At 46.7% G+C, this 26,699-nt stretch overlaps 1 protein-coding gene across 8 annotated transcripts in view; it reads right to left on the minus strand.

Moving 5' to 3' along the window:
* Positions 1 to 26,699, minus strand: part of DISC1 (DISC1 scaffold protein) — a 355,218-nt gene that overhangs the window by 201,422 nt on the left and 127,097 nt on the right. For 5 of the 8 annotated variants that reach the window (XR_014827884.1, XR_014827881.1, XR_014827882.1 and 2 more), the window contains 2 exons: positions 6,017 to 6,071; positions 2,192 to 2,233 (listed from right to left, as the gene is read on the minus strand). Coding sequence is in view for 2 of the 8 variants with exons in the window: in XM_084996869.1 (XP_084852995.1) it covers positions 2,192 to 2,233; positions 6,017 to 6,071 (97 nt within the window). In the remaining 6 variants the exon portion in view is untranslated. Of the gene's footprint in view, positions 1 to 2,130; positions 2,234 to 6,016; positions 6,072 to 26,699 lie in introns of all 8 variants that reach the window. The other 3 variants (XR_014827880.1, XR_014827883.1, XM_084996868.1) reach the window with 1 other exon arrangement.

Consider the following 26,699-nt stretch of genomic DNA (forward strand, 5'->3'; position numbering starts at 1 on the left):
ACAAAAAAACAGAAATCGCATTATCTGCAGAAGTTGCAAAATAATGACACCCTGACACCGGCCCAACCCATGGGGACAGCCCGTCGACCAAAAAGCCTCTTAGCCAGGGGTTTCCAAGTGACCAGGAAATAGGGGATCAGGAGGTGATCTCCTCTTCCAGTTCCCTCAGCTGATCCCCCATCCAATTAGGTCTCACCAGTTTCCCAGGTGATCTAAGAACCAAATGGAAAACCCAGGCCCCAGATGCAACAGACCATCTGGAGCATCTTCCCCGGCATCCTAAAGGAGATGACTGGCACTTGAGAGAGGGTTTCTCTGCTGCCTGAATGATACCTCTCCTCCCTGGGGCTTCAACAGAGACCCATCCACCTGGATTCCTGGGAAAAATCTATCGGTTAAGAATGGCAAAAACCTTAACTGGGAAACAAGAGTGTGTTCAATCTTCTTTTCTCCTCTGAGCAAATGGGGCCATAACTCCAGGTAAATGGCATGTGAAGCTGTTAAGAGTCAGGCCCCACATTCACATCTGCAGGTTCCAGGGGTTGTAAATAATACACGTGACGGCACCAGGAGCGAAACCGCTCCTTGGCCGCCAACATCAGTCGTTTAATGATCTGAAGAGCAGAAGCTGCCAATTACTGTATTCCTTCTTTACGTGCCATTTAAAACCCATACATGTAATTATTATACCTTTTTCATTCAATCTGTATGACTCTTCCGAAGCCAATGAGCTGCGGATTCATGCAACCTATAAAACGCACAGTACTTGGAGGATGTCATGGCAAACCCGGGCTAGCAACCCAGAGATCACACGTGGACTCTAGCCCCTGGTCCGCCACCACTGAGCTGAACCAAAGGACACAGCCGGGGCCTCAATCCCCCCACCCGTTCCCTGGGATCACAGTACCTCTCCCTCCTACCTAATGGATGGCTGGTGTGAGGATAAAATACAACAGCAAAGGCAGGAGTTCGCATTGTGGCTTAGTCAGTTAAGAACCCGACTGGTATCTAAGAGGAGGCAGGTTCGATCCCTGGCCCCGTTCAGTGGGTTAAGGATCCAGCATTGCCGTAAGCTGTGGTGCGGTTGCAGAAGCAGCTAGGATCCTGTGTTGCTGTGGCTGTTGGCACAAGGCAGCAGCTGTAGCTCCGATTCGACTCCTAGCCCAGGAACTTCCATGTGCCGCGGGTACAGCCCTAAAAAGCAAAAAATAAATAAATGAAATAAAACATAAAATCAAACAACAAAGGCAATGGAATATTCCAAAGTACTACTCAAATGATAGAGTAAGATACTGTTTTCAAATGATAGAGTAAGATACTGTTTTCAGAGGCTTGTATTTTCAAACTACTGATTAATGAAAAAAATATCCCTTCCTAACTACCAGATGAAGGAAGGATAATGAGCCACTGAGAATCCTCTGAAAATCAATAATCTGTGACGAGGTTGTTACACTGAGTACATCAGTCTGTCTCACGTTATCACTCTTTCCTCCTACAGGAAGGGGCTGATCACATCCAGTAATCATTGACACAGGACGCTGTAGACACATCAGCTAGAACTACACAGCATACAGAGTATATTTAGTCTCCAAACTCTTTTTTTTTTTTCTTTTTAGAGCTGCACCTGTGGTATATGGAGGTTCCCAGGCTAGGGGTCGAACTGAAGCTATAGCCCCTGGCCTACACCACAGCCACAGCATTGCCAGATCCAAGCTGTGTCTGCGACCTACACCATAGCTCATGGCAATGCTGGATTCTTAACCCACTGAGCGAGACCAGGGATCGAACCCATGTCCTGAAGGATACCAGCTGGGTTCTTAACCCACTGAGTCACAACAGAAACACCTAGTCTCCAAACTCTTAAAGAACCAGGAATTGGAAGTCCAAAATACAGTACCTACACAAATAACTATTTTATATGATGTCATAGGTGTTTTTAAGAGTTTATCCATCCCTTCCAAGAACACCATGCTGCCCATCTGTTCCAGGGGTTTCAAGGAAACTCCCCAGAAAGGCTGTGAGCTGCAGAGGGTGACATCAGTTACAGATAGACGGTGAGTCCAGGACGAGACACAGATGGGGTGGTTGTCATGACTCCAGCTACTTAAGTCTCCCTCTGTTTCCAGGTACCTGATACGGCAAGCATTTTGGCTTCAAGCAATGCTGGCAGATGGGTCTCAATATCCTTTACCTTCTTCCTCAGGGTGCTGCAGAGTTTTTCACTTGAACACATCTGGAGGGAGACAGCCAGGATCACCATTTAGTGAGGTGTAGACAGTGTGGATGCCTCTACCCCTGAGCTCACACCAGCAGAGCTAGGCATTCACCGTCCAAAGTGATTAATTCAGAGACACCCTCTCAAAAACTCATGGACATCACTTATTCAGGTAAAAGTCATGGTCATCATTTATTCAGATAAAAGTCGTGGTCATCATTTATTCAGTTAAAAGTGGAAGAGAGGAAGGAAGGAGGGGGGAGGGAGGAAGGGAGAAGAGATAGAGAGGGAGGGAGGGAGGGAGGGAGGGAGGGGGGAAGCCGGGAGGGAGACCCTTTGGGGGATCCACAAAGGATGTGGCCTAGGAGCATGTTTCTTTTCTTGCTAAAAAATCTGAGTCCATTCAAAAACTAAAATTAACCCAGTTGGGTTCACAGAGCCCAGAGAAAATATAAAATGTAATCTCCCCAGAAGCTTCCAGATCTTGCTAGATGCCATCCACTTGAAATGCTTTGCTTACCTCAGACAGATTTTTTTAGAATCAAAACAGACCCCACCCATCCTGTCTAAAATGTTACACCGTGTCTCCCCCAGCCTTCAACATACTTTTTTCCATTAAGCAGCTGTAATTCCCCATATCTCCTTATAAAACTTGCTCTCTGGAGTTTGCTGGTGGCACAGGGGGTTAAGGATCCTGCATTGCACTGCATCAGCTGAGGTCACTGCTCTGGTGGGGGTTCAATCCCTGGCCTGGGAACTTCCAAATGCCATGTATGTGGCCAAAAAAACCCCTCACTCTCTGGATGAAGGCGACAGTGTGGACACCTCTACCCGCAAGATCACACCAGCAGAGCTGGGTATCCACTGTCCAGAGTGATTAATTTGGAGATACCCTCTCAAGGGTCCTGAGATTTGTCAGGATGTTAGGACGGGAGCTGAGGGTACTCTAAAAACACCCCCTTCCTCCCTCCATCCCTCCCTTTCTTCCTTCTTCCCTTCCTTCCCTCCCTCCCACCCCCCACTCCTAACTCTCAAATTGTCTAAGAATGCCATCAGAAGTCCTAGGACATTTTTGTCAACTCAGTAACACCAGCCATAATTGTTGCCTCTCATCCACTGTGTCTAGTATTTCTGATTTTAGCCAACAGTCTCTCTTAATCATAATTGGGTCAGTTTCACTTTTGTTGAGCAAGCTGTCACTATTAATATGACACAACCTCTAAATCTTCTTATTCAATTGCAATGTACGTTCTTTCAGGCACCACTGGATATAATCTAATATCTACCAACCTCCGGGTACCCCAGTTATTTCCAGCTCTTTCTTCCATGTCACTTATCGCCTAGTTACCTTTGGTTCGAGCCACCCATAAGAGTCGCAAAAAAGGTAACGGGTGGAAGGCAGGTGCCATCTCTTTGAGGGAGGATTTGGAAGAATATCACGTTGTGTATCCAATGCACTGAAGAAAGAAAACTGAGCCAAGCTGTATCTTTTACCTCAAGGTCACCAGTCAATCCAGACTGGTGACCTTGAGGTCCAGAGTGGAGAGAAAGTTGTCGTGTGTGACTGGGCAGTTGGTTTTAATTCTCTGCAGATGGATATCTGGCCCCCATACACACACACATGAGTGTCTGTGCACAGGCACACACCCATCCACACACACACACACACACACACACACACACACACACAAACACACACACACATGCACGCGTGACCCAGATAATCTGCTTCTCCTTTTTATTTCCAAATAAAATTGGGCCCTGAGGAACTCATTATTAAATGGAGGCTTTTTACATTTACATTTTAAAATCTTAGGCATGAATTCCTTTATTTTAGAGAAGAGCAAGGGAATTATAAGTTTTTTATAAGTGCATTACAGAAAGTATGCCAGCAAAGCAAACCACTCTTGGCCTTTGAGGAAATAACAGTAGCTGGAGACGATCCACAAACCCCAATGTCATGTGCATCTGTGTACATGCGTGTGTGCACAATATAAAATGCCACAGAAGACACCATCTGTGTTACGGGGGACAAACACCTGTCCCCTCAACCCCCTCTGGGACACAGACTTACTCAGTAACACACACAGTATGGTCTGAAGCTCCATAAACCCCCACCCCAGAGTCCTTCCACCTTCCAGCTCTGCCCAGAAATGAGGAGACCTGGTAGATGGCATTTCCACCCACCCCCCCATCCAGGAGGTGCTGGCCTCCCCTCACCTCCCCAGTGGCTCTGCTTGCAGGTCCCAGTGGCAGAAAGGACACGAGTGCCAGTGGGCAATGTCACTGTCACTTATAAGGCAGATTTTCAAGCCTACTCTAACATCCGCTCCTGCTTCATATAACAAAACTAGTACACCAAGCCAGTCGCTCTTGACCTGTGGCTGGGCAAGGACAAGGTCTCAGCAACGCTCAGCCTGGGAGCCTGAGATAAACCCCTTCCCAGAGTTCTGCCTGTGGATCCGGGATCCCGCAGGGCTGCCCTGAGTCTCATCCTGCCTGTCTGCCATGGGGGAGCGCTCCTGGGTGGTTCTCAGTAGGCAGAACAGGCTTCAAGCATCTGGTCTCTGGCCCCAACACCATCTAATGCACGAGACTCATTTGTACCAGGAAGTTCTCTTTCCAGGCAGGACTGCCCATCCAACCGCTGCTGTGTCATGTTTGGCAAAATCACGTTGCTTTCCAAAATGAATTAGACACAAAACCTAGGGAAAGGGCCAGAGCCACTGTGCCATTTTGGCCAACAACACGTTCCCCATCTCGGCTCGGCTGTGGTGGTCTGCAGATCCCCGCAGGTCTTCCTGGCCTCTTCTCTGGGCACTAAGAACAAGAAAAGATTCCTTCCAGGCCAGCGGACTCTTGTCTGCTTTGCTCTCTGCTCAGAAACCTGTTTCGTTCACATTTCAACTACCTTATAACCACCCTGGCTCCCAGACCTAACACAAATCACTAAGGATTCATACCTAGTCCTCGGCCTCCCATGGACTAATAATTCACATGGTAACTGACCCTACTTCACAGTTTGTCTACAACTCAGTGAGGTATAACCATCTCTGCGGGGAAGGGTTTTGTTCTGTAAATTTGGTTATCCCCACTAGCCATGACACTGATTTCTAAAGGGAACTGACTATGTGCTCCCAGAAAATGATGTCACAGAGCTCCATCTCTATGGAAACTGAGGTCCTGATGTGACGTCTAAATGGCAGATAAAATAGGCAAAATGATTTCGAAGTCAACTTCACTTTACAAAAAGAAAAAACAATCACCTACTATACCATTTCCATTTGTCTGTGGAAAACCTGAATCTAGCCCATCTGGAAGGAAATATAGTTAACTTCTCAGACTACCCCTAGCCTAGAAGACCCTTTTTTTTTTTTTTTTTTTTTTTTTGGCCATACCCACAGTATGTGAAAGTTCCCAGGTCAGGGATCAAACCCGCTCCACAGCAGTGACAATACCAGATCCTTAACCCACTGAGCCACCAGGGAACTCCCTGAGAGGCTTTCAAAGCAAAGGCATTTGACTCTGCACAGCAGCCATCATTTCCATTCTCCAATACTGCAGCTCCTTCTGAACTGAAGGCCAAACCGGTCAACCCCTGGGAACCACAGTCAGGACCCTGCCACCATCAAGCAGCCTTCGGCCCTGGCTCCTTTGGCTGGCTCATGCTTGGTCTGTAGAATGGCTTTGCCAAGTCTGTACTTCAGCCAGAGCCCAGGTTCTCTGTGAGCTAGACTGGAAATCAAGTCAAAAGAAAACTTCAGAGACCTCTTTAGAACATAGGCATATAAAGGTACTTACCTTAGCAGTGATTTCTTTAAGCAACAAGTTGAGGGATTTTATCCTTTCTTGGAGGCTGGAAGAAGTAGAAAGAGAACATTGGTCTTCTTGGTAACAGTTCAATACGGTCACAAGTAGGAACACAGTCAACCCTTCATCAGCCCAGTGGCTGAAGAACAGTAGGAAGGATGGTGTCAGATTGGTTCCATTTGACTGGAATGAATACGTTACTAGGAAGCAGACGTTTCCCTCCCTAATTATGCCCTGCTTAGGCTGGCATTAAAATCCGTTATCATTTCCACAGTGCACATCTTCTAACAGAGTGAAGGAACAACCCAGATGTCCTCCTGGCAGCAAAGGATTAAAATCACACTCCCAGGAGGTCTTGCTGTGGTACAATAAGATTGGTGGCATCTATCCAGAGCCAGGATACAGGTTTGATCCACAGGCCAGCACAGTGGGTTAAAGGATCCAGTGTTGCCGCAGCTGTGGTGTAAGTCACAACTGCGGCTCAGGTCTGATGCCGGGCCCAGGAATTCCATATGCCACGGGCAGCCAAAAAAATAAAATAAAATGTTTGATTTCTTTAAAAAAAGTATATCCCTACCTTCTAAGAAGATAGGAAGAACTACCTTCCAAGAAGGATGGACTACACAGTGTCGTGTTCACAGACAGGTAATCCAATATTCTCTATTTGGGATTACTGTATGATTCCACCAATATGCACCAAGCCCCTTCTGTATTTAGCAGTGAGATGCATCAGAGAGGAGATTTGTATGTTTAAAGTTCACCTAAAAGAGAATTCCATTCCTTGCAAGACTTTTCCCACTTCTTTTTTCTCCTTAGGACTATGCATCTTGACATATTTATTTACTCATGGAATTTCTCTCTCCTCCACTTTGGGATAAAAGCCACATGATCGCAGCAACTGCCTGTATCGTCTTGTGCTCACATCTGTAGCCTCAGTGCTTACAACAATTCCTGGAGCTTGTCAGTGGGCACTCAGTCAATATCGGCAGGATGAACGAGTAAATGGATAAATGAAACCAATACTCATAGCTTATTCTCAACATTTTTATCTGCAGGAGAAGTATATGCAATCAACTATAATATAAAGCAAGATGAAAAAAATTACAATAAGGGGAATAGAAACCCAATGCTAGGATCAAACGGCTGCCTTAAAACTCTCACAGGTGGAATATTGTCCCCAAGTGGGCAAAAGGACAATAACTTGAGCAGCAATTTAGAAACTAGAGGACTGATGGGAAAGCTCACTGGAAGGGGTGGAAAACGAACTGGGCCTCAAAGAAAAAGGAGGAAGGACAAAATTTCAGGGAGGTGAATTCAACTGGCCAAATGGTTCACACAGGTGAACTGTGAGAGATCAAGGTAAAAGGGTGAATATGATTATTACTAAAAAAAAAAAAAAAAAAAAAGACAGAAGGGAGGACAGACCAGGAGGTCTACCTGTATCTGTGATGTTTGTTTATTTATTTATTTAGGAAAATAAATGGGAAATGCCAGTATTCATTTCATCTCCATGGCAGGTAAATGAGTACCATATTTTTCAATGTGTTCAGGATATTTGCAATTAAAATAATTTTTAAAGGAATATTAAGGACAAGCCATAGTCAGTATTATGACTCTCTGAGCTTCATCCCACAGGCAATGGGAACTTACTCCACTTTGAACAAGACAGCAATAGGCAAGAAATGGGGTGCTATTCCGGAAAATTTCCTGGGCAGCACAAGGAGAGGTGATTTGAAGGAGGAAACACTGAATGTGACAAACCAGGCAGGCATTTTGGGCAAAAACTGTGAGGTTTAAGGGCCTGTGCAGTAGAGTGGCAGAAGTCGGCAAGGAAAGGAAGGAGGGGATCCTTTGATGAAGCTGATTCAGAAACGCAGTGAGAGCCACTGATCTACAGCTTGCCTTCATTCACCGTGCATTCATTCCCACTCAGTAACCCTTCCCTTACCTCCTGGGAATCTTGTAAGTTAGGAAATTGGAGCATGAAGGCAAGGTTCTTCCCTGAAACAGTTCAACACTGCTAAACAGGAGCCCCCCAAACCACCCCCCCCAAGAAAGTTATAAGTACCAGAAGAGAGTGGTCACTTAGTAAACCTGTGAGCTGCAAAAGGGGAAGGTCAGGTTTTCTCGGGTCTGGGAGCGGGTGGGGAGGAGGTCAGGAAAGGCTCCTATGCAGGGGTTGCAAAGGATCGGAGCGAGGTTGCTCACTTGCTGATTGCTGTCCATTCTTCAACTCTAAGAACTGGTTTTGAATGTCATCACCTCTACCCCTCTGTGATTTCTGAGCACAAGCACGCTCATGTCGATTCCAAATGCCCTGAAACTGACACTGGTGTGACTTTGTTTAGAATATACAAAGTCCTTCCTACATCAGACCCACATTCATCCAGCAAAGACGTCCCAGGGGACTTGAGGTCAACCAGATGGAAGAGATCAGATTGACCAACAGTAGGACATATGGCCGCAGGTTTTCTGAGTTCAGGACTCGCAATATGATAAAACTCAGTGCGATGGGGAACAGTGGGAAACAGCCCATGGAATCCCACGGACGGACAGTGACGGCGTCTTCTGCAGCTAGAGCTGCTGGGGAGAGAAGGGCAAAGGGTGCCAGGGATGGGGCCGTATTGATTCTAGTAGCAGCACCACTTCAGTGCTGCTGCTGTCTGCTCTCCAAACTTAGAACCCTCCTTGGGCAGAAATGCACTTCCTTTGCCAGGCTCATGTGAGCCCATTCAACTAACAACTTTTCGACAAATGGTTCACCACAAAATTGATCCTACACGAGCATTTAATAGTCTCTTATAAAAAGGCTTTCCTGGCCACACACAAAAGCTAGTTCATGCATTGACAATTAAGATTGAATTTAGCGGACCAAAATGGCAGTGCTTTTAGCTTTTAGCCAACAGGTCAAGCACCATCCTTCCTGGGGTTGACACAATTCTCTGGTCTTGGCTCAGCTCTGGCCCTACCCCAGAAAGAAAATCAGACTCTTCTCAAATACCCATGTTAGAGCAGGGAGGCAGTGATGCAGGTAATTGAATGCATTGTTTTCTATTTGATTTATATTTAATTTATTTAATTTATGCTATATTACTTTTGCAATAGATTTACCCTCCTAATTATGTTTCGCTCAGGCTAATATTAGCATTAGTCGCATTCCTGGGGTATACACAGAAAGGAAGCCATGGGGGGCAGAGGAATATGAATAATCTATATACCATGCTGGTGGGTTTGGAGCTATTTTTAGTCGCAGAGCACTTTCAAATGAAATTTTACACAGAACAGTAAGATGTAAAATAGGTGACAGGGGATCTGTTCTGATTGAGTGGGGTGTCTGGCCTGGGGTACAGAAGATGTCACACTCACCCCACACACCTGATACCACCACCACCCAGGGCTCCCTGAACAGTGATTTCAGGAGTTGGAATGCAAATTGAAAAACACCCAGTTTAGGGGAGTGAAATGGTTATAAACAAGAGTTACATGTACTTCAATGATTAAAGATGCATCTCCATGTTTCTCTTAAGCCTGCATATTGTTAATGACAAAACACGCTGCCCTCTCCATCAAATAATTCTGTACCCTGGAAACACACGTCCTCTCCACAAATTAGCAGATAATGCTTTAATAAACACACCAGACCTAATTTACTCAAATGAGGATCTTCCTTCAAAGCAGCCACCCTAGGAGTAATAGTATCAAACATTTATTAAGCACTTACTGTGTACCAGGCATTCTTCCTTGGGTCCCTTACTTTGGAGCTATTTTTAGCTGATGAGCGTCTGAAATCCTCCAACTCTATGAAGTAGGTTCTATAATATCGGCATTTTCAGATAAGAAAACTCAAGGAGAGATTTAAATAACTTCCCCAGGGTTAGCCAGCTGGTAAATGGTTAACTGATAACCCAGGCAGTCTAGCTGTCTTTTCTGCTAACCACTAAACTATACTACCTCTCCCAGAAGATGTGTTTTTATTTGAAATATGCGCTCATTGTCCAGGCTCATTTTTAGAATTCTCTTTCAGAACTGTGTTAAATTAAATTTATAATACAATCAATGTGATTCTTTGTGAAGGGACATTATTCTTTACTCACAAACTGGTGCTTAAGTCATGTGACCAAAATTCAAGCCTTAGAAAAGTTGAGACTCAGGGTTCTCTGGTGGCTCAGCAGGTGAAGGATCCAGCATTGTCACTGCTGTGGCAGGGGTTCAACCCCTGGCCCAGGGAACTTCCACACGCTGTGAGCACAGCCAAGAGAAAAAGAAAAAGATAAAAGAAAAATGGAGACAGTGAACAAGAATATGCTGTAGAGAAAGCACATCAGGGACAAGGGGGCTTGGGGTTGCCAGTGGTGAAAGGAAACTGCATGCAGAGGGGTCTATCATGGGGTGAATGTGCCCCCCCATCCCCAATTCATTATGTTGGTGTCCTCAGAATGGGACCTTTTTCAGAGATGATGTCTTTACAGAGGCGGTTCAGTTAAAGTGCACTCATTAGGATGGACCCTAACCCAATAGGAATGGTGTCCTTATAAGAAAAGGAACTTAGGACTCAGCCACACTCAGAGGGAAGACCATGCAAAGACACAGAGAGAAGACGGCCGTCTACAAGCCAAGAAGGCCTTGGAAGGGACCAGCTCTACCCACACCTTGATCGTGGACTTCCAGCCTCCAGAACCACGAGACAATAGATTCCTGTTGTTGGAGCTGTCCCCGGCTGTGGTACTTTGTCATGGCAGCCCTAATAAACCAATACAGGTGGGATTTTCCATCTTCAATAGTACGATGAATCGTGTGTGTTATTAAGATCCTGGATCCCACTGTTTCTCAGTGGGTGAAAAACCCTACTAGTACCCACGAGGATGCGGGTTTCAATCCCTGGCCTTGCTCAGTGAGTTAAGGATCTGGTGTTGCTATGGCTGTGGTGTAGGCCAGCAACTGCAGCTCTGATTCAACCTCTAGTCTGGGAATTTCCATATGCCGCAGGTGAGGCCCTAAAAAGAAAAAAAAAAAAAAAAGATCCTACATACTGGTGCTCCTGGGTCCTAGAAAAAAAGGTCCCTATTCTGTGTGGCAGCAGCTGGCCAAGAGGAGATGCAACAGCTCTTCTGTTTGCTTCAGTGGAAGAGAGGGTTTCATTTTCAACCTACTCAAGTGGGAGACTGAGCACCCCTCCCACAATACATTGTAAATATTCTCATCTTGCAATGCAGGTGCTAAGCACCATGCAAATGGCTGTTAAAAAATCATATGTGAAAATGTCTTTGAGTTTAAAAAAAGAAAAAAATGATTGTGGGGCCACTGGGTTAATACAGAAGCTCACAAGCTCCTTCGCTTCAGGTTAGGGGTGAAAATCGCTTAAATCCTGCGATATCACAGGGAAAATGCTCCCATGGATGCCAAAAATATCAATAATAAAAGATTCAATTTGGGGAGGGACAGATTGCTTTCCAGCCATAATTAGAAGGGAAAATGGAATTGAAGTCAAAAAGGAATTAATCTAAACAGAATACGCCAAGAATTGGTCATGAGCCAGAACCAGACGTTTATAGGGAAGAATATCGGCCAGGCAGTTTAGGTTCAATGACTAAGGGGTGAGAAACAGTTCTAAGGAACAGCATCCAACCAGAGGACCACCTCTGCTGCTACCAAGCCAGGTCCCCTCCTCTGCATTGCTGCAGTGGCCTCTGAACTAGTCCCCCGCTTTTGCCCTTACCCCTCTACAGTCTATTCTGAAGACTGTAGCCAGAGTGAGCCTTCCCAAGCACAGCAGCGTGGATCTCTAATGCAGCAGATAAAGCCACATCCATGAGGACTGACACGGCCTATCCCCTGTCACCTCTCTGACCTCCTCTCCTATAACCTCCTGGACTCACTCTGCCTGGCCACAGAGGCCTCCCAGCACTCCTCAAATCTTCCTTGGCTGGTGCAGGCCCTCTGCCTGCATGCTCTTCTCACGAAGCACACACAGGGCCAGCTCCCTCCTTCCCCAAGTCCTGACTCTCCTCTGACCCTCTCCGGGAGCCAAGCCTGACCACTACACTTGAAACGACACAACCTCTCCTGTGTCTTCCCCTATAGCACTTACCACTTACTAACCTACTATGCAGTGTATTTATTTATTATTTTGTGTGTGTGTGTGTGTGTCTTGTCTTTTTAGGGCCGCACCTGAGGCATAGGGAGCTTCCTAGGCTAGGGGTGGAATCGGAGCTGTAGCCACCAGTCTACACCACAGCCACAGCCACGCAGGATCCAAGCCATGTCTGTGACCTACACCACAGCTCACAGCAATGCCAGATCCTTAACCCACTGAGCGAGGCCAGAGATCAAACCTGAGTCCTCATGGATACTAGTCGGGTTCATTAACCACTGAGCCATGACAGGAACTCTCTATTATGGTTATTACTGATTTCTATTTACTGTTTATACCCCTGTTTGTTGTTTCTTCTCCCACTAAGAGGAAAGCCCCATGGGCCAGGTTCTTCCACTGAGAATCCCTTGGCACATAGTGGAGGCTTGAGGAATGGTGAGCATCTTCTTTCAAAGGATCAGGTGCAGCTTGATGGGAATATCCCCACCTCTATTAGATGCGCCTTCAATCCACAGGATGGTGAGAGGTTCCCTCTGAGTCCCACCCCCTCTGCCCCAGCGAGAGTAGGATTAAAGGCCCTGTCTGCTCCTCGCCACACTGCTGTAGGTGGCGCTGTGTGACAGTGAGAGGAAGAGATTAAAGACAGGGGGGTCGTGGCGTCCACTCAGGAACACCACCTCTCCTCTTTCTAAATCCAACCTCCTAGAAGTCCTGCTCTCTTTGAATTCTCTCTTTTGTTTTTTGGGGGGTTTTTTGGCTGCACTCACAGCACAGAGAAGTTCCCAGGCCAGGAATCAAACACTTGCCACAGCAGGGACCTGAGCCGCTGAGGTCCTTAACCTGCTGAGCCACCAGGGAACTTCAGACTTCTTTCTTTGGGATAGTTTCTTTCCCTGGACTTTGTGTGAGTCAAATTGTCCACCTAAAATTCATATGTTTATATCCTGAAGTTCTCGTGGCGCAGCAGAAACGAATCCGACTAGGAACCATGAGGTCGCGGGTTCCATCCCTGGCCTCGCTCAGTGGGTTAAGGATCAGGCATTGCCAGGAGCTGTGGTGTAGGTTGCAGATGCGGCTTGGATCTGGCATTGCTGTGGCTGTGGTGTAGGCAGGCAGCTACAGCTCTGATTGGATCCCTATCCTGGGAACCTCCATGTGCTGCAGGTGTGTTCCTAAAAAGCAAAAAAAATAAAATAAAATAAAACCCTAAGCCCCCATATCTCAAAACTTGGAAATAGGGTCCCTGAAAATGTAATTAGTTAAGATGAGGCTGCGAGGGTGGGCCCTGCTCCAGTAAAACTGGAGGAGAAATTTGGGCCCAGAAACGCACGCAGAAAGAAGACAGTGTGAAAAGACAGGGAGAAGACGGTCTACAAACCAAGGGGACACTTGGAGCAGATCCTTCCGCCCACCCCTCCCCCACCATCACCTTGATCTTGGACATCTAACTGGAATCAATGTAAGCCACCCATCAGCAGTACTTTGTTGTGGCAGCCGTAACAAACTAATACAAACTGGCACGAGGAGGGAAGCATGTAGGGAGTTAGAAGGCTGAAAGCGAGGCTACCCAGAGGTCTCAGCCTGGAGCCTGCTTCCAGACAAAGCCCCATGAGTCCTCGCTGCTAATAAACGCCAAGGCCAGAGGGTCACCTTGCAAAACTCAGGGTGATTGTGCTTATGGCCTCTTGCTAATCTTCCTCAAAAACCTAGAGCTGCATCAGGTTTCTATTTTGTTCAAGAATCCCATGTCAGAGTCCGCACTGCAGAGCAGCAGGTTAAGAACCTGACTAGTATCCAGGAGGATGCGGGTTCAATCCTTGGCCTCAGGCAGTAGGTTAAGGATCCAGCACTGCTATGAGCTGTGGTGTAGGTGGCAGACACGGCTCGGATCTGGCGTTGCTGTGGCTGTGACGTAGGCCGGCAACTGCAGCTCTGATTCGACCCCTAGCCCGGGAACTTCCATATGCTGCAGGTGCAGCCCTAAAAAGACAAAAAAAAGAAAAAGAATCCCATGTCTTCTTTTAATAGCAACTAGCCACTCTTTATGCTTTCTCCAGATGCTGTCACTTAGGCGTAACTCAAAATGGGAAACTTGAGCCCATACCTTCCCACGCTAATACTTCCCCACACATCTCAGAGACCCGAGCAGGAGAGGGCTCTGGCCTGATCCTCCTTACGCTTGAAGTGAAACATCTATGGGGGCAAATACAAGCCCACCCAGAGCCAGTCCAGGCAGCCAAGAGCAGAAATGCCTTCCTCAAGAGCCAGGAGCCTGCTTCCTGCCCCGGCCTCTTCTCATGGCCTTCCTCCCAAGGGTGGGCAGCGTGCAGTGGTTAAGCAGCGCTACTTAGAGAGTTCTTGGCCATGCAGGGAAGTGTTCCCATCACAGTGCAGGACAGACACCAGGATGGGAAGCCAGGTCAGGAGATCCACAGGTCCCCTCCCCTGGCCCCACAATGTCAGAGGCCTAGAGGACTCTGTCTTCACATCCTAGAGAAGCCACCTCCCGCCCACACGCTCTTCCTCTGTTTGGGCTACTTCCTTCTACGACCAAGGCCCTCGCTCGCCATGACCCCCCTCAGCACCAGCCTCGTCCATCAGCACCAGCCTGACTCACGTCCAGGAGGCCAGGCACGCACCTGCCCCAAGGACGAGCCTTCGAAGGACAAACTCTCTCATGTCTCTTGTCTGTCCTCGGAGGCACAGGCTTATCAATGGTACGCACAGAATGCCACCACCACCCCGCTAACTTTGCAGAGCCCTGAATAAGGCACTTTCTCCTGGGGCTCCATTTCCTCACTTGCAAAATAAGGGAGCGAGTGGGACCAGGTGATTTCTTACAATGTCCCAGACCCACCTCCCAAGAGTCTTTTCCTATTTTTACCACTCAGGTTTCTTTGGTAAATATTCTTTTATCCATAGAGAGCTGCAGAATCTTAAAAAAATGCATAGGTTATATAAAGTGCCGGCTAACACAAGCGACAGAGGCAGAAATGTGGGCCATTTTTCCTAAGCAAGAGACAAGTGTTTTCCCCCTTAGAATGAAGTTGCTGCACAAAGTGGATTGTCTGCTGGCAACTGCCGGTCCACCTTCCTGCCCGTGTATACGTGGCCTTGTACTGAAGTCCCATTTTAGGGGAAAGCTACAGGAGGAGGAATGTCCCTTTGGTCTCCAGGCCTCTCCCCTGTCCCCCATCTCTGTCCCCAACCCCAGTTCCATCCCCTGTGTCTCGTTTAAGAAAAAACAAGTTTGAGAATGAGAGATGGTTAATGGAAGCAAACTAGACATTGACATGAAGAGCCAAATGACAGGTGCCCTGGCATAGAAGCTGCTTGGTCTTGAATTAATCTATACACAGAAATCCTTGACATTAACAACCTTGCCAATTACTGCTCAGGCCTCTAACCTTCTGTCAGGGGCAAGTGGTTAAGAAAGTGACAGCAAACACAGCTTTAGGAAATGCAGGATTTTATCTACGTGGCCTTTTTCCTCCCTCCAACCCTTCTCTCCTCACAGCTGATAATGTCACGTCACCAGTGGGACAAACATGGGCCATAGACAACAAAAATGCCAAGAACTCCCTGGGGCTTCAGATGATCTAGTAAAGGCACAACTGGACACATATATTCATCAGAGGCAAGCCTTTTTCTGTGGCTGTAAAAGCTCTCCAGCTGGCCATTAGGAACATTTACTCTTGGGAAAGGCTGCACGCAGTGGAGAGAGATTCAAACCAAGCCCTGGCATCCTGCAGGCCATGCTCATCACCTTGGGCACAGCAAGTAACCTCCATCAGGTTCAGTGGGGGTTCAGAAGCACAGAAACCACACATGCGACAGACCCACTCATGCTGGTCCAACAGCTAATTCATATTTAGGGGACTGTGGGCAGATGAAGTTTAGAAAGTTTTTTGTTTGTTTGTTTTTGTTTTTGCTTTTTAGGGCCACACCTGCAGCATATGGAAGTTCCCAGGCTAGGGGTCGAATCAGAGCTGCAGCTCCCAGCCTACGCCACAGCCACAGCAACACGGGATCCGAGCCACATCTGCGTGCTACACCACAGCTCATAGCAACACTGGATCCTTAACCCACTGAGTGAGGCTAGGGCTCGAACCCATATCCTCGCAGAGACAATAATCAGGTCCTTAACCTGCTCAGCCATAACAGGAACACCAGAAATAAATCATTCCCACAACCAGCCATACCTAAATTAGATTAAGAAATATTTTCGAGTAATCTGACAAAAATTGAGTACATGAATTTTTAACCAGGGTGAAGTAAGTACCTTTGGTGTTTTCTCCTCTGACTGAAGCAAAGGAGATTAAACGAAAGAACTGCAGCAAAACTGGCCAGAGAAGTACTTGGACCTTTAGCCTTATGATTCTTTCTCTGAATGTGGAGCACATTAGTGACTCACATTAGTGACAGAATATTTCTCTGAATTTCAGGGATCCTGTGTCTACACTTTAATGAGGATACTTCCAAATTCTCCAACACACTCAGCAAACTGAGTCTGACATGTCCTGTTATTACACCATAAACAACTATTTTTTTTTATGGCAGCACTGGCAGCATATGGAAGTTTCTAGGCCAAGGACTGAATCTGAGCCACAGCTGTGACCTACACCACAGCTGCAGCAATGCCAGATCCTTTAACCCACTGTGCTGGGCCAAGGATCAAACCCATGCCTCCTTAGTTACCAGAGCTGCTGCAATCAGGTTCTTAACCCGCTGTACCAGGGCAGGAACTCCCATAAACTCTTTTTAATAAAATACATCTGTGTAACTCACATAAGTACTCCGAAAAGGGATAGCAAAGAGAAAGAGAATACACTCAGGGATTTCAATTTCTTAGAAAAGACTTCCAAGGTCAAGGTGCTGGTGTGAAGATACGGAGCAGAAGAAAGAGCGCTAATACTGACTTTACTGCATTTGCAGAATTTCCCAAGTTAGCTGATATGAATAAGATAGCTCAGGCGCGCGCGCGCGCGCGCGCACACACACACACACACACACACACACACACACACAGCCTGGCCCCAATCCAGCTCCACTGGGAAACACAGCCCGACTTTATAGCCACGGCTTGCATTTAGGTCCAGTTCCATCAAGAATCACAGCTTTATTTCCAACGGATGAATATGGTATTTTGACTTATCCAGATATTCCAAGTGTTAATGAAACCAGCTCTTTCTTGCCACCTCTCAAATAATCTTATTCCAAACTGAAACTACAATGCATATGCAAAAATCAGTTTGACTTACAGACATCTGTCTGTAGGAGAACTTAGTTGTCCAATAATGAAAAAAAATGAGAGGAATCAAACCTGTGGATGATCTTCGTTTAGATCTTAAGCCTCCTTTCTACCCCTTCCTCCCAAGCTGTTTAAAGATAGCTTTTTCTCATATAAGAAAATAAACTCCTGGCCTCTTATTTCCTGAGACTGGTAACCAAGACAGCTCCAGATTTTCGACTATTGTCATAACCCAGATGTACTGAAACAGAAAGATTTCAATTCCGGAGTCTTTCTCCACCAAAAAACACTCCTATTAGTTCAATCCTTAAAACACTACAATTTGATGGGGGGAGCGGGAATATAATCCTGCCTCTGGGTTTATTCTGCTAAGGGATGCAGAGGCAACATCAGATTTCCATTTCAATCACTATCCCCCTAATTCTGACTACTTATTCCCATTGCTTTTAAAAGAAATGCTGGCAGGAGTTTCCACTGTGGCTGAGCAGAAACGAACCTGACTAGGAGCCATGAGGACTCAGGTTCAACCCCTGGCCTCGCTCGGTGGGTTAAGGATCCGGCATTGCTGTGAGCTATGGTATAGGTTGCAGATGCAGCTCAGATCTGGCACATTTCGGTGGCTGTGGTGTAGGCTGGCAGCTACATCTCTGATTCAGCCCCTAGCCTGGGAACTTGCATAAGCCAAGGGTGCAGCCCTAAAAAAAAGGAAAGAAGAAAAAAGCAATAAAAAAGAAATGCTGGCTTTTCCACTTAATCCTAATTGCTTTAAACGATGTTATTCCTCCTAAATTTCTAAGCATGTATACTTTCCATGACTATGAAGTTTATCCAAAAGGTTGTACTTTCTGCTTTGGGTTTATGATGCTTTTCTGAGTCACCTGTAATTACCTGCCGTCTGGCTAAGAACAGGCAGACGCACATAACACCACAGGCACAGTGTAAACCTATGTTTCTCTCAGGCTCTTTCCAAATCCACTGACAAAGCAACACATCGGTATGAGTCCTGAAACTAGGGAATACTATAAATTTCATTTCCTAAAACATCTAGCTAAAGATTTGCACATTTTGTTGGATGAAGAGTGCAAAAATAGACTGCTGGTGACCAAAATGAATTAAACAGCAGGGGAAAAAAAGTCCAGTTGACCAAACAAGTACTTGACTAAGGACTCCAACACCAGTAGCAGCAGTGCAACTCAAAGAGGAAGCTGAGGAGGTTTGCCAAAAAGGGCACACACAGTAGCGACGATAGTGGCAGGCGGGAGAGCATGGCTATAAGACGACCTCAGGTACAAGGCACAGGGCCACCCTCCCCCACCACCACCCCACAGGTGTCTAAAGGAAAACTGAGAGGTTCTGGTTTGTCAGCCCAGGAGCCTGCAAGTCAGGACAGGGTGGATCCATCAGCCCTTGAGCAGCTTGGAAAAGATGTGCTGATAACTGATTGAAGTCCCAGCCAGCTCTGAGGTACACGGAGCGACTGGCCAATGGGGACCTGCTGTAAAGCACAGGGAATTCTACCCGATATTCTGTGATCATCCATGAGGGGAAAGAATCTGAAAGAGAATGGATGTGTGTACAGGTATCACTGAATCACTCTGTTGCACAGCAGAAAAGATCCCAATCTTGTAAATCAACTCTACATCAATAAAGCTTTAAAAAATAAAAAATAATAATAATAAAGTCCCATCCAGCACTGAGCTGGCATTCCCGACCTAGGGCTATTCACCACCGTCCCTGAGAAAGGGGCTCTCTGAGCAGAACGGAATCACTTCTGCCAGAAGAGCTTCAACCTTCAGCTCAAGGTCTAAAGAACAGTCTGGACTGGCGGATTCCTTCCACATTGGAAAAATGAAAAGCAGAGACTGAAAACACAGAGCCTGCAGACAGGAAAACATTCTTGGGATATGTCAGGAAGAAGAAAATTTGATGAAAGGGATGGGGGATTGTATAAAACACACAAATGACCAAGAAAGTCAGCGCAGGACAGTTCTCAAAGTTGATAATAATGAAAAATTAAAAAACAGAAATTGACCAGAAGAAGAACTCTTAAAATGCACTCACATAGGCCAAAAGGTGAGTCACAGCCACAGCACAAGAAGAACCAGCTACAATCATTTCAAGGTAATCATGTCCCATCTTGGAGAACCCATGAGGCTCTAGTTGAAAATAATTCATCAGATAATTAAGTTATAGGAGAGGAATGGATGCTAGATATTATAAATCTCCAAAAAAGAACAACCTAAATAATAAAAATAATAGGTATAAACCCCTTGAAGAAAACAAAGCATAGGGAATTTGTAAAATATTAAAATGCAATCTTTAAAAATATATAACCAGAAAGGTGGGGGGGAGTAAATTAGGAATTTGGGATCAACATATACACAGTACTATATACAAAAATAAATAACAAGGACCTGCCGTATAGCACAGGGAACTCTACTCAATATTTGGTGATAACCTATATCAGAAAGGAATCTGAAAAAGAATGGATAATTGTATCACTTTGTTCTAACTCTGAAACTAACACAACATCGTAAATCAACTACACGTCAATAAAAATAAAAATGAAAAAAATATATAGCTACTTTTTCACGCTCCTTTGTTCTATGGTTTTGGGGGTTTTTTTGGTTTGGGTTTGTTTTTTTTTTTTTTTTTTTTTGCTTTTTAGGGAACCTCCTGTGGCATATGGAGGTTCCCAGGCTGGGGGTCAAATCGGAGCTACAGCTGCTGGCCTACACCACAGCCACAGCAACATAGGATTCAAGCCACATCTGCAACCTACACCACAGCTCACAGCAACACCAGATCCTTAACCCACTGAGCGAGGCCAGGAATTGAACCCACAACCTCATGGTTACTAGTCAGATTCGTTTCTGCTGAGCCACAATGGGAACGCCCTGTGTTTTTTAAAAATCATAGTAAGTTTACTCTAGCACAGAATAAAGTTGCTTTTTTTCATCTGTGAGATGAGATTCCTCCCTTGGATTTCTCAAATACACCCAACAAAAAAAAAGAGGAGTCAGGGTCCTATTTTCTCCAGTGAGTGGCGTCTAGACCCGTCCAGATAGGTGTTATTTTTGTCTCTTCCTTCCTTTCCAAGCTGCGGCTCAGTTAACGTGTCTGATTGCCTGTGAAGATGACTTTCCAAAGGAAATGGGAGCTCAAGTTCCCAACTCTGAACAGCAGCCACAGGGTGATGTCAGCTCCATCCATCCACGTCTAGTGCCTGCTCGTCGTGAGCAATGACTCGTTTAGAAAAGAAAGAAGCTGAGCACCGAGGCATAGACAGTCCTTGTCTACCCAGGGAACCTACTTGGGGGCCATGAGGAACATAATTACTGTTTTTTTCAAAACAGTTTATTTTAACCTATTTTACAGCCTCTGAATGTGCAAAGTGTTCTAGATCTGGAAGGGGCTGCCAGCATCCTCTAGTTCAAGCCTTCACTTTATAAACAAGACTCCCTGTCCCTCTGGTGCCAGGCACTTCCTCTCCTGCCCTCTTGTCTTTGGAACTGCTGGCCCCCTTCTCTGACCTGAGCCGGTTGCCCAGGGGTCTCCCTGGGCTGCCTGCGTTTAGAGCCCCGTTTGCCACCATCTCTCTCAGGTGACACCAGGCGATCCATGGGGCACAGAGACAACTCGCTGGCCTGGAACGGCATCATTCTCTGGGCTCAGACCCACAACCCAGGCTCTACCCAACGGCATGCCTTCCCGTTGTTTGCCTGACACTTGGCTCCAAGCTCCACTGTCTCCCGGGCAGTCAGTGTTAACCAGCTCTCTCACTCCTATGTCAGAAACTGGCTAAAGATGTCAAGACATGACTGCTGTGTGAACTTTGGACCCTCATCTGCAAAAGTACTGCAAACACCAGTATGCTGTCCAATATACCTTATGGGGTTATTATGAGCAAAACTTAACATTTTGTAAAAAAAAAAAAAAAGTTTAAAAAGTGATATTTAAATGCACGTATTATTATTACACATCTAAAGAAGACAGACAGACACAATAAAGACGAGAGCTGTCCCGAACACTGGGGAGCCGTCCAATCAAGGAGGCCTCCCTGCAAGAAGCATCAGTTTTACATGGTTCCCATGCTCCAACCTCACTGCACTGATTCTCTGGGCAAAGGTTTGTCTGTGTCGTGGATTCCAGGGAAAAGCAAGGAATCCACTCGAAAGGAAAGAAAAAGAGAGAGAGAGAGAAAGGATGGAAGGAAGGAAGGAAGGAAGGAAGGAAGGAAGGAAGGAAGGAAAGGAAGGAAGGAAGGAAGGAAGGAAGGAAGGAAGAAAGAAAGAAAGAAAGAAAGGAAAAAAAGTCGGGCTATCTACGGCTGTTGGAGGAATGCAAAGTGGTCCTCCTCTTTCAGACGATTCCTGATGCTCTCTGTCCTGTCAAGCCAGTGTTCTGTTTGTTTGCTTGCTTGGTTGGTTTTTTGGCTTTTGGGGGGTTTTAGGGCTGTACCTGCAGCATATGGAAGTTCCCAGGCTAGGGGTCGAATCAGAGCTGCAGCTGCAGCTGCCGGCCTACACCACAGCCACAGCAACGCCAGATCTGAGCCGTATGCGCAACCTGCACCACAGCTCACGGCAATGCCAGCTCCTTAACCCACTGAGCAAGGGCAGGGACCAAATCCAAGTCCTCATGGATACTAGTCAAGTTCATTACTGCCGAGGCACAATGGGAACTCCTCCAGCCAGCATTCTCGATGAGATGGGTGAAAAACAAAGAGACACAGAAGAAAGGAAAGCAAAGACCAGAAGCAGAGACGGAAGAACACAGTCACAGCAAGTGGAGAAGTCTGGAGACCACAGGCATTTCTTTTGAATCCGATTTGTTTTCTTTTTCTCTGATTTGTCCTGATCCCATGGGGGCAGGGGCAGTGCATCAATGGGGACACATGTGGCTGCATACACCCTTTGAGAATCTACCACACTCCTCCCAGGTCCTGGGCTCCGTTTTCAGGCCTTGCTGTTTCACCGTGTCTTCTTCATTCTAATGAGATGCATATCTGAGGGGAAAGGGGGCCATTGATTTTTTTCCAGTCAATTGTGAACTGCTGAATTTCATTACTGCAAATCTTACATGAAGAGCCATACCTTCAGCCGGGCTGCTCCTGGTGGGCGGAGCGCAAGTATGACGGGGAAGCTGGGGCAACTTCCGTAGTCTTTCAGCCTCTAATTGTTGGGGACCCTGAGCGGTTAAGCAGTGGGGACGAGGGAGCAGGCCTGGCCCCCCATCCCGACTCCCCACAGCTGAGATGCACCCACCCAGGTCCAGCCAGCCTCACTGTAACCAGGGGTTGAGTTTGTTTCACAGCGTGTGCCAAAGGTTTGTAAGAAGATGTGACATGTTTCTTCCAAACATACAACGAGAGACAATTGATCCACTAGCTGCCAGAACACATTTCACACAAAGCATGAAGAATTCCAGGAGCTGAAGAATGAAGAACTCACCACAGACTAATACTAACCAGCCGAGCATCTATAAAGAATGTCAGAAGGTCCTCACTCAGCTCTGCTGTTACTACTCTGATTATTCCCACCTCGATTTACAGGCAGCCTGAAGCTATGCTGCTCCTCAGGGTCACAGTCAAATCCACCCCCCCCAACAACTGATGTTTGACAGACCGAGGGCAGTGTCACTCAGCTGATGGCCAGCCCTGGAGACAAATAAGCCACAAATCACCACCCTACTTCATTCACGGAAACAAACAGATGGACACTCACGCCCCACAGGCAGGGACGAGATCCAGGAAAACACCAGAAATGGTCACCTCCTTTCTCCCTGGGTGCCCATCCTTCCCCCCCGCCACCCCAATCCCACTACAGAGAAGGGGAGCGGAGTCAGCATGGGAGGGAGTGAGAAGGACCAGTTCACTAGAGAAGAGACGTCCATCTAGACATTTCTCATCAAAGACTTGCAGGAGGAAACAAGGAAGTTGTTCTAAAGCCGAGAGCTGGAATCCCAGCGACGAGGGAAGTTCCAGGGAACACACCTCTGGCGTGGCTCCTGCCCCTCACGTACCCCTGCCCCATCAGCTTCCATACTGTGGGGTTCCTGACACCCAGGTACTTCAAAATGCTCTCCTCTTGTTCCCTGGAGGAAAGCCATTCTCTTGGGCTCTATTAAAACACAGCCATGGGAGTTCCCGTCGTGGCGCAGTGGTTAACAAATCCGACTAGGAACCATGAGGTTGTGGGTTCGATCCCTGGCCTTGCTCAGTGGGTTAACGATCCGTCTGCTGTGGTGTAGGTTGCAGACACGGCTCGGATCCCACGTTGCTGTGGCTCTGGTGTAGGCCGGCAGCTACAGCTCCAATTCGACCCCTAGCCTGGGAAACTCCATATGCCGCAGGAGCGGCCTCAGAAAAGGCAAAAAGACAAAAAAAATAAAAATAAAAAATAAAAATAAAACACACCTATGATGTCTGAGAAGCTCTTCATCCAAAACACAGAAATCCAAAAACTCAAACTGATGCTTTGATTTCTATTATAATATCCAAATATCTCACGTCCCCAGCACGCACCCTTCTACTTGCAGTCTTTCTTGAATGTTGGTCAAAAAATGCAAGCTAGAGTCAGAAATGACGGCGCCCCAGTGAGCACAGAGCCTCCACCAGGGATATGCTAAGAAACACCAAGTGCTCTTAGAAGGTCCTTGTCAAGCCGGACTTGTGGCTTATCCAGGAAGGAGAAGCACAGCCTCACCTTGGAACGTGCCCATTATTAAGTCGAGGAGATCAGAAGCAGCTCCTCCCCAGATGGCATCCTGAGTTTATAATGGCTGGCCTCTAGGAAAAACCCTTCTGGATGGTGATAATGACAGTTAGGACGTGGAGTGGTCTGTTTCTCCAGATTTCTGTGACCACACTAGACATGTCACGTCTCTTCATAAAACCAAGATTTTCCTGTTTCACAAGTTGTCTGGATCTCTCCATCTGGCCTAAGAAGAAGCTATAGTTGACCCTTGAATGACTCGGGTTTGCACTGCAGGGGTCCACTTACATGCAGATATTTTTCAATAGGAAACACTACAGTACCACGTGGTCAGGGGTTGGTTGAATCTGCGGATACAGAGGAACCATGGAAACGGAGGGCCGACTACAAATTCTATATGGATTAATCCCCACGTGGCTCAGGGATCAGCTGTACTCTCACCAAAAACAGAGACAGCCACCGATGCCAATAAGACGCGTTCTTCTGGCTGGGGTATGTATGAGCTATACCCCCGAGTCTCTTTCAGCATTCTGAAAGAGAACCAGTCCCTTACAGGAAAACCTAGATTAATGGGATCACACTAGGCCAGGCAATCTCTGGTCTGTGGACCACTGGCTTCTTTCAAATGCTCCATTTCTGGGAGTCCATAGTAGCACCACCTGTCAACTCGGAAAAAGTGGGTTTTCCTTCTTAGGAAAAGCATACCTAACAAGGATGGTTTTCCACATCCAGGAGCAACACACGCCACACTTCCCCAAGTAGAAGAGAGAAAGTCCACCAGTCAAAGCCGGCACCTGCACGCACCAAAATGCCCCGAGGCAGGGAGGCACCTCACCCTCACCCTTCGCACCACTAAGTAAGCAATGGAGGTGCTCCTGCAGGGTGGCCCAGATGACAAGGACATCTCAGGGTGGTTATGCTCCAGCAAGATGAAATTCCACGAGGCACTAGCTGTGCTAACAACGAGGAACCCAGACAGCAGGCACCTCCCAGTGGCCTCAGCACAAAGGGAAGGTCACTATCCATTAGCCATCTAATGGCCCATGTTGCTTTTTATCTTTAATGATTCCAGAATTTTCCCTCCCAGCCTCTCCTTGCAACACTTAGTCTTTCTATCTCAAAAATGCCCTCCAGCACACAGCCCTCAGGGCCCTGAGATGCTCAGGTGTTCCCTCGGGCACAGCAGCACAAAATGCTCTTGATCTGAACCCTGTAACCTCCCTGAGAGCTTGTGGGTTTGGGGGTGATGGGCTCACCCCAAGGGGCCCCAGACAGCATGGCACCATGTTCAAAGACCATCCTGAGATCTGATTGCTCTGACAGCGGCACAAAATCGGATTACCACAAACTCAGAAAGCTCTTCCCAGAGCCTGTTAGGTTGACGAGAACGCTGGATGACGGGGCAAAAATCACACATTTATTTCGTCCGCGTCTCATCCTGACTAAAAGGCAAGCTGGAGCACAGGAGCAGAGTAATAGACCAGAAATGACAGGATCTGAGCCCAGAGGCCCCTCCGTCCGCCTACCACACTCTGGAGTTCCCGGTTCTAGACTCAGAGATCTCTAGGTAGAAGCTGTCTTTTTTTGGTTTTCTTTTTACGGCCGCGCCCGTGGCATATGGAGGTTCCCAGGCTAGGGGTCGAATCAGAGTTACAACTGCCGGCTACACCACAGCCACAGCAACATGGGCTCCAAGCCACATCTTCGACCTACACCACAGCTCACAGCAGTGCTGGATCCTTAACCCACTGAGCAAGCCAGAGATCATACCCACATCCTCACAGACACTATGTTGGGTCCTTAATCTGCTGAGCCACAGTGGGAACTCCAAAACTATCTTTTATCGGTCAGACCCACAGGCAGCTGTGGACGAATATAAGTAGGTCTCTGACTAGCTGCATCTCCAAGAAACTCCGAGTTTTCATTTCCTCAAGTGTAAAACGAGGATAACAAGAACAGCTGCCCACCACGCCATGAGTTAGCACATGAGGAGGCCGGCCCTCTGCCATGGCTCTTCTCTCTACAGCAACAGGGCACATGTGCGGGCGTGCCACCCAGGAAAACGGCTCAATATACAGAGGCTTTGTTAGAGACAGAGGTGGTTCTAAGTGAAGCCTGCCCTTAGTTTTCCCTCAAAGACCTTGTGAGAGACAGAAGAGTAGCAAAACTAACCCCTGGGCCATTCGAAGCAAAAGGAGAAATACGTGGGACACACCTGGACGATGGGAGCCAAAAAAGCTCACTTTAAGCATCATGTACAAATATAGTCATTTATAAGTGTAAAAATAAATGTATATGTATATTGTACCTTATATGTTATACATATTCCACATACACATGTCTCATATAATGCATATATTAATTGCATTATACATAATAATCACATGTATAATTAATTACATGTGGTTATACATGGAATTAATGGGTAATATCATGTGTATGTGTGTGCATTTGTGTGTATGGGTGTATATATGTGCGTGCATGTGTGCATGTTGTAGGCATGTGTGTACGTATGTCTGTGTATATGTGCAGGTGTTCAGGTGTGCATAAGTGTGTGTGTGTATAAGTGTGTGTGTGTATATGTGCATGTGTGCATGTGCATGTGTGTATATGCAT

Source organism: Sus scrofa, chromosome 14 (assembly GCF_054392235.1).
Source record: "Sus scrofa isolate SSC_HxYL_T2T_F1_AM1 chromosome 14, Sscrofa_HxYL_maternal_Yorkshire_Landrace_v2.0, whole genome shotgun sequence".
NCBI classification, from domain to species: domain Eukaryota; kingdom Metazoa; phylum Chordata; class Mammalia; order Artiodactyla; family Suidae; genus Sus; species Sus scrofa.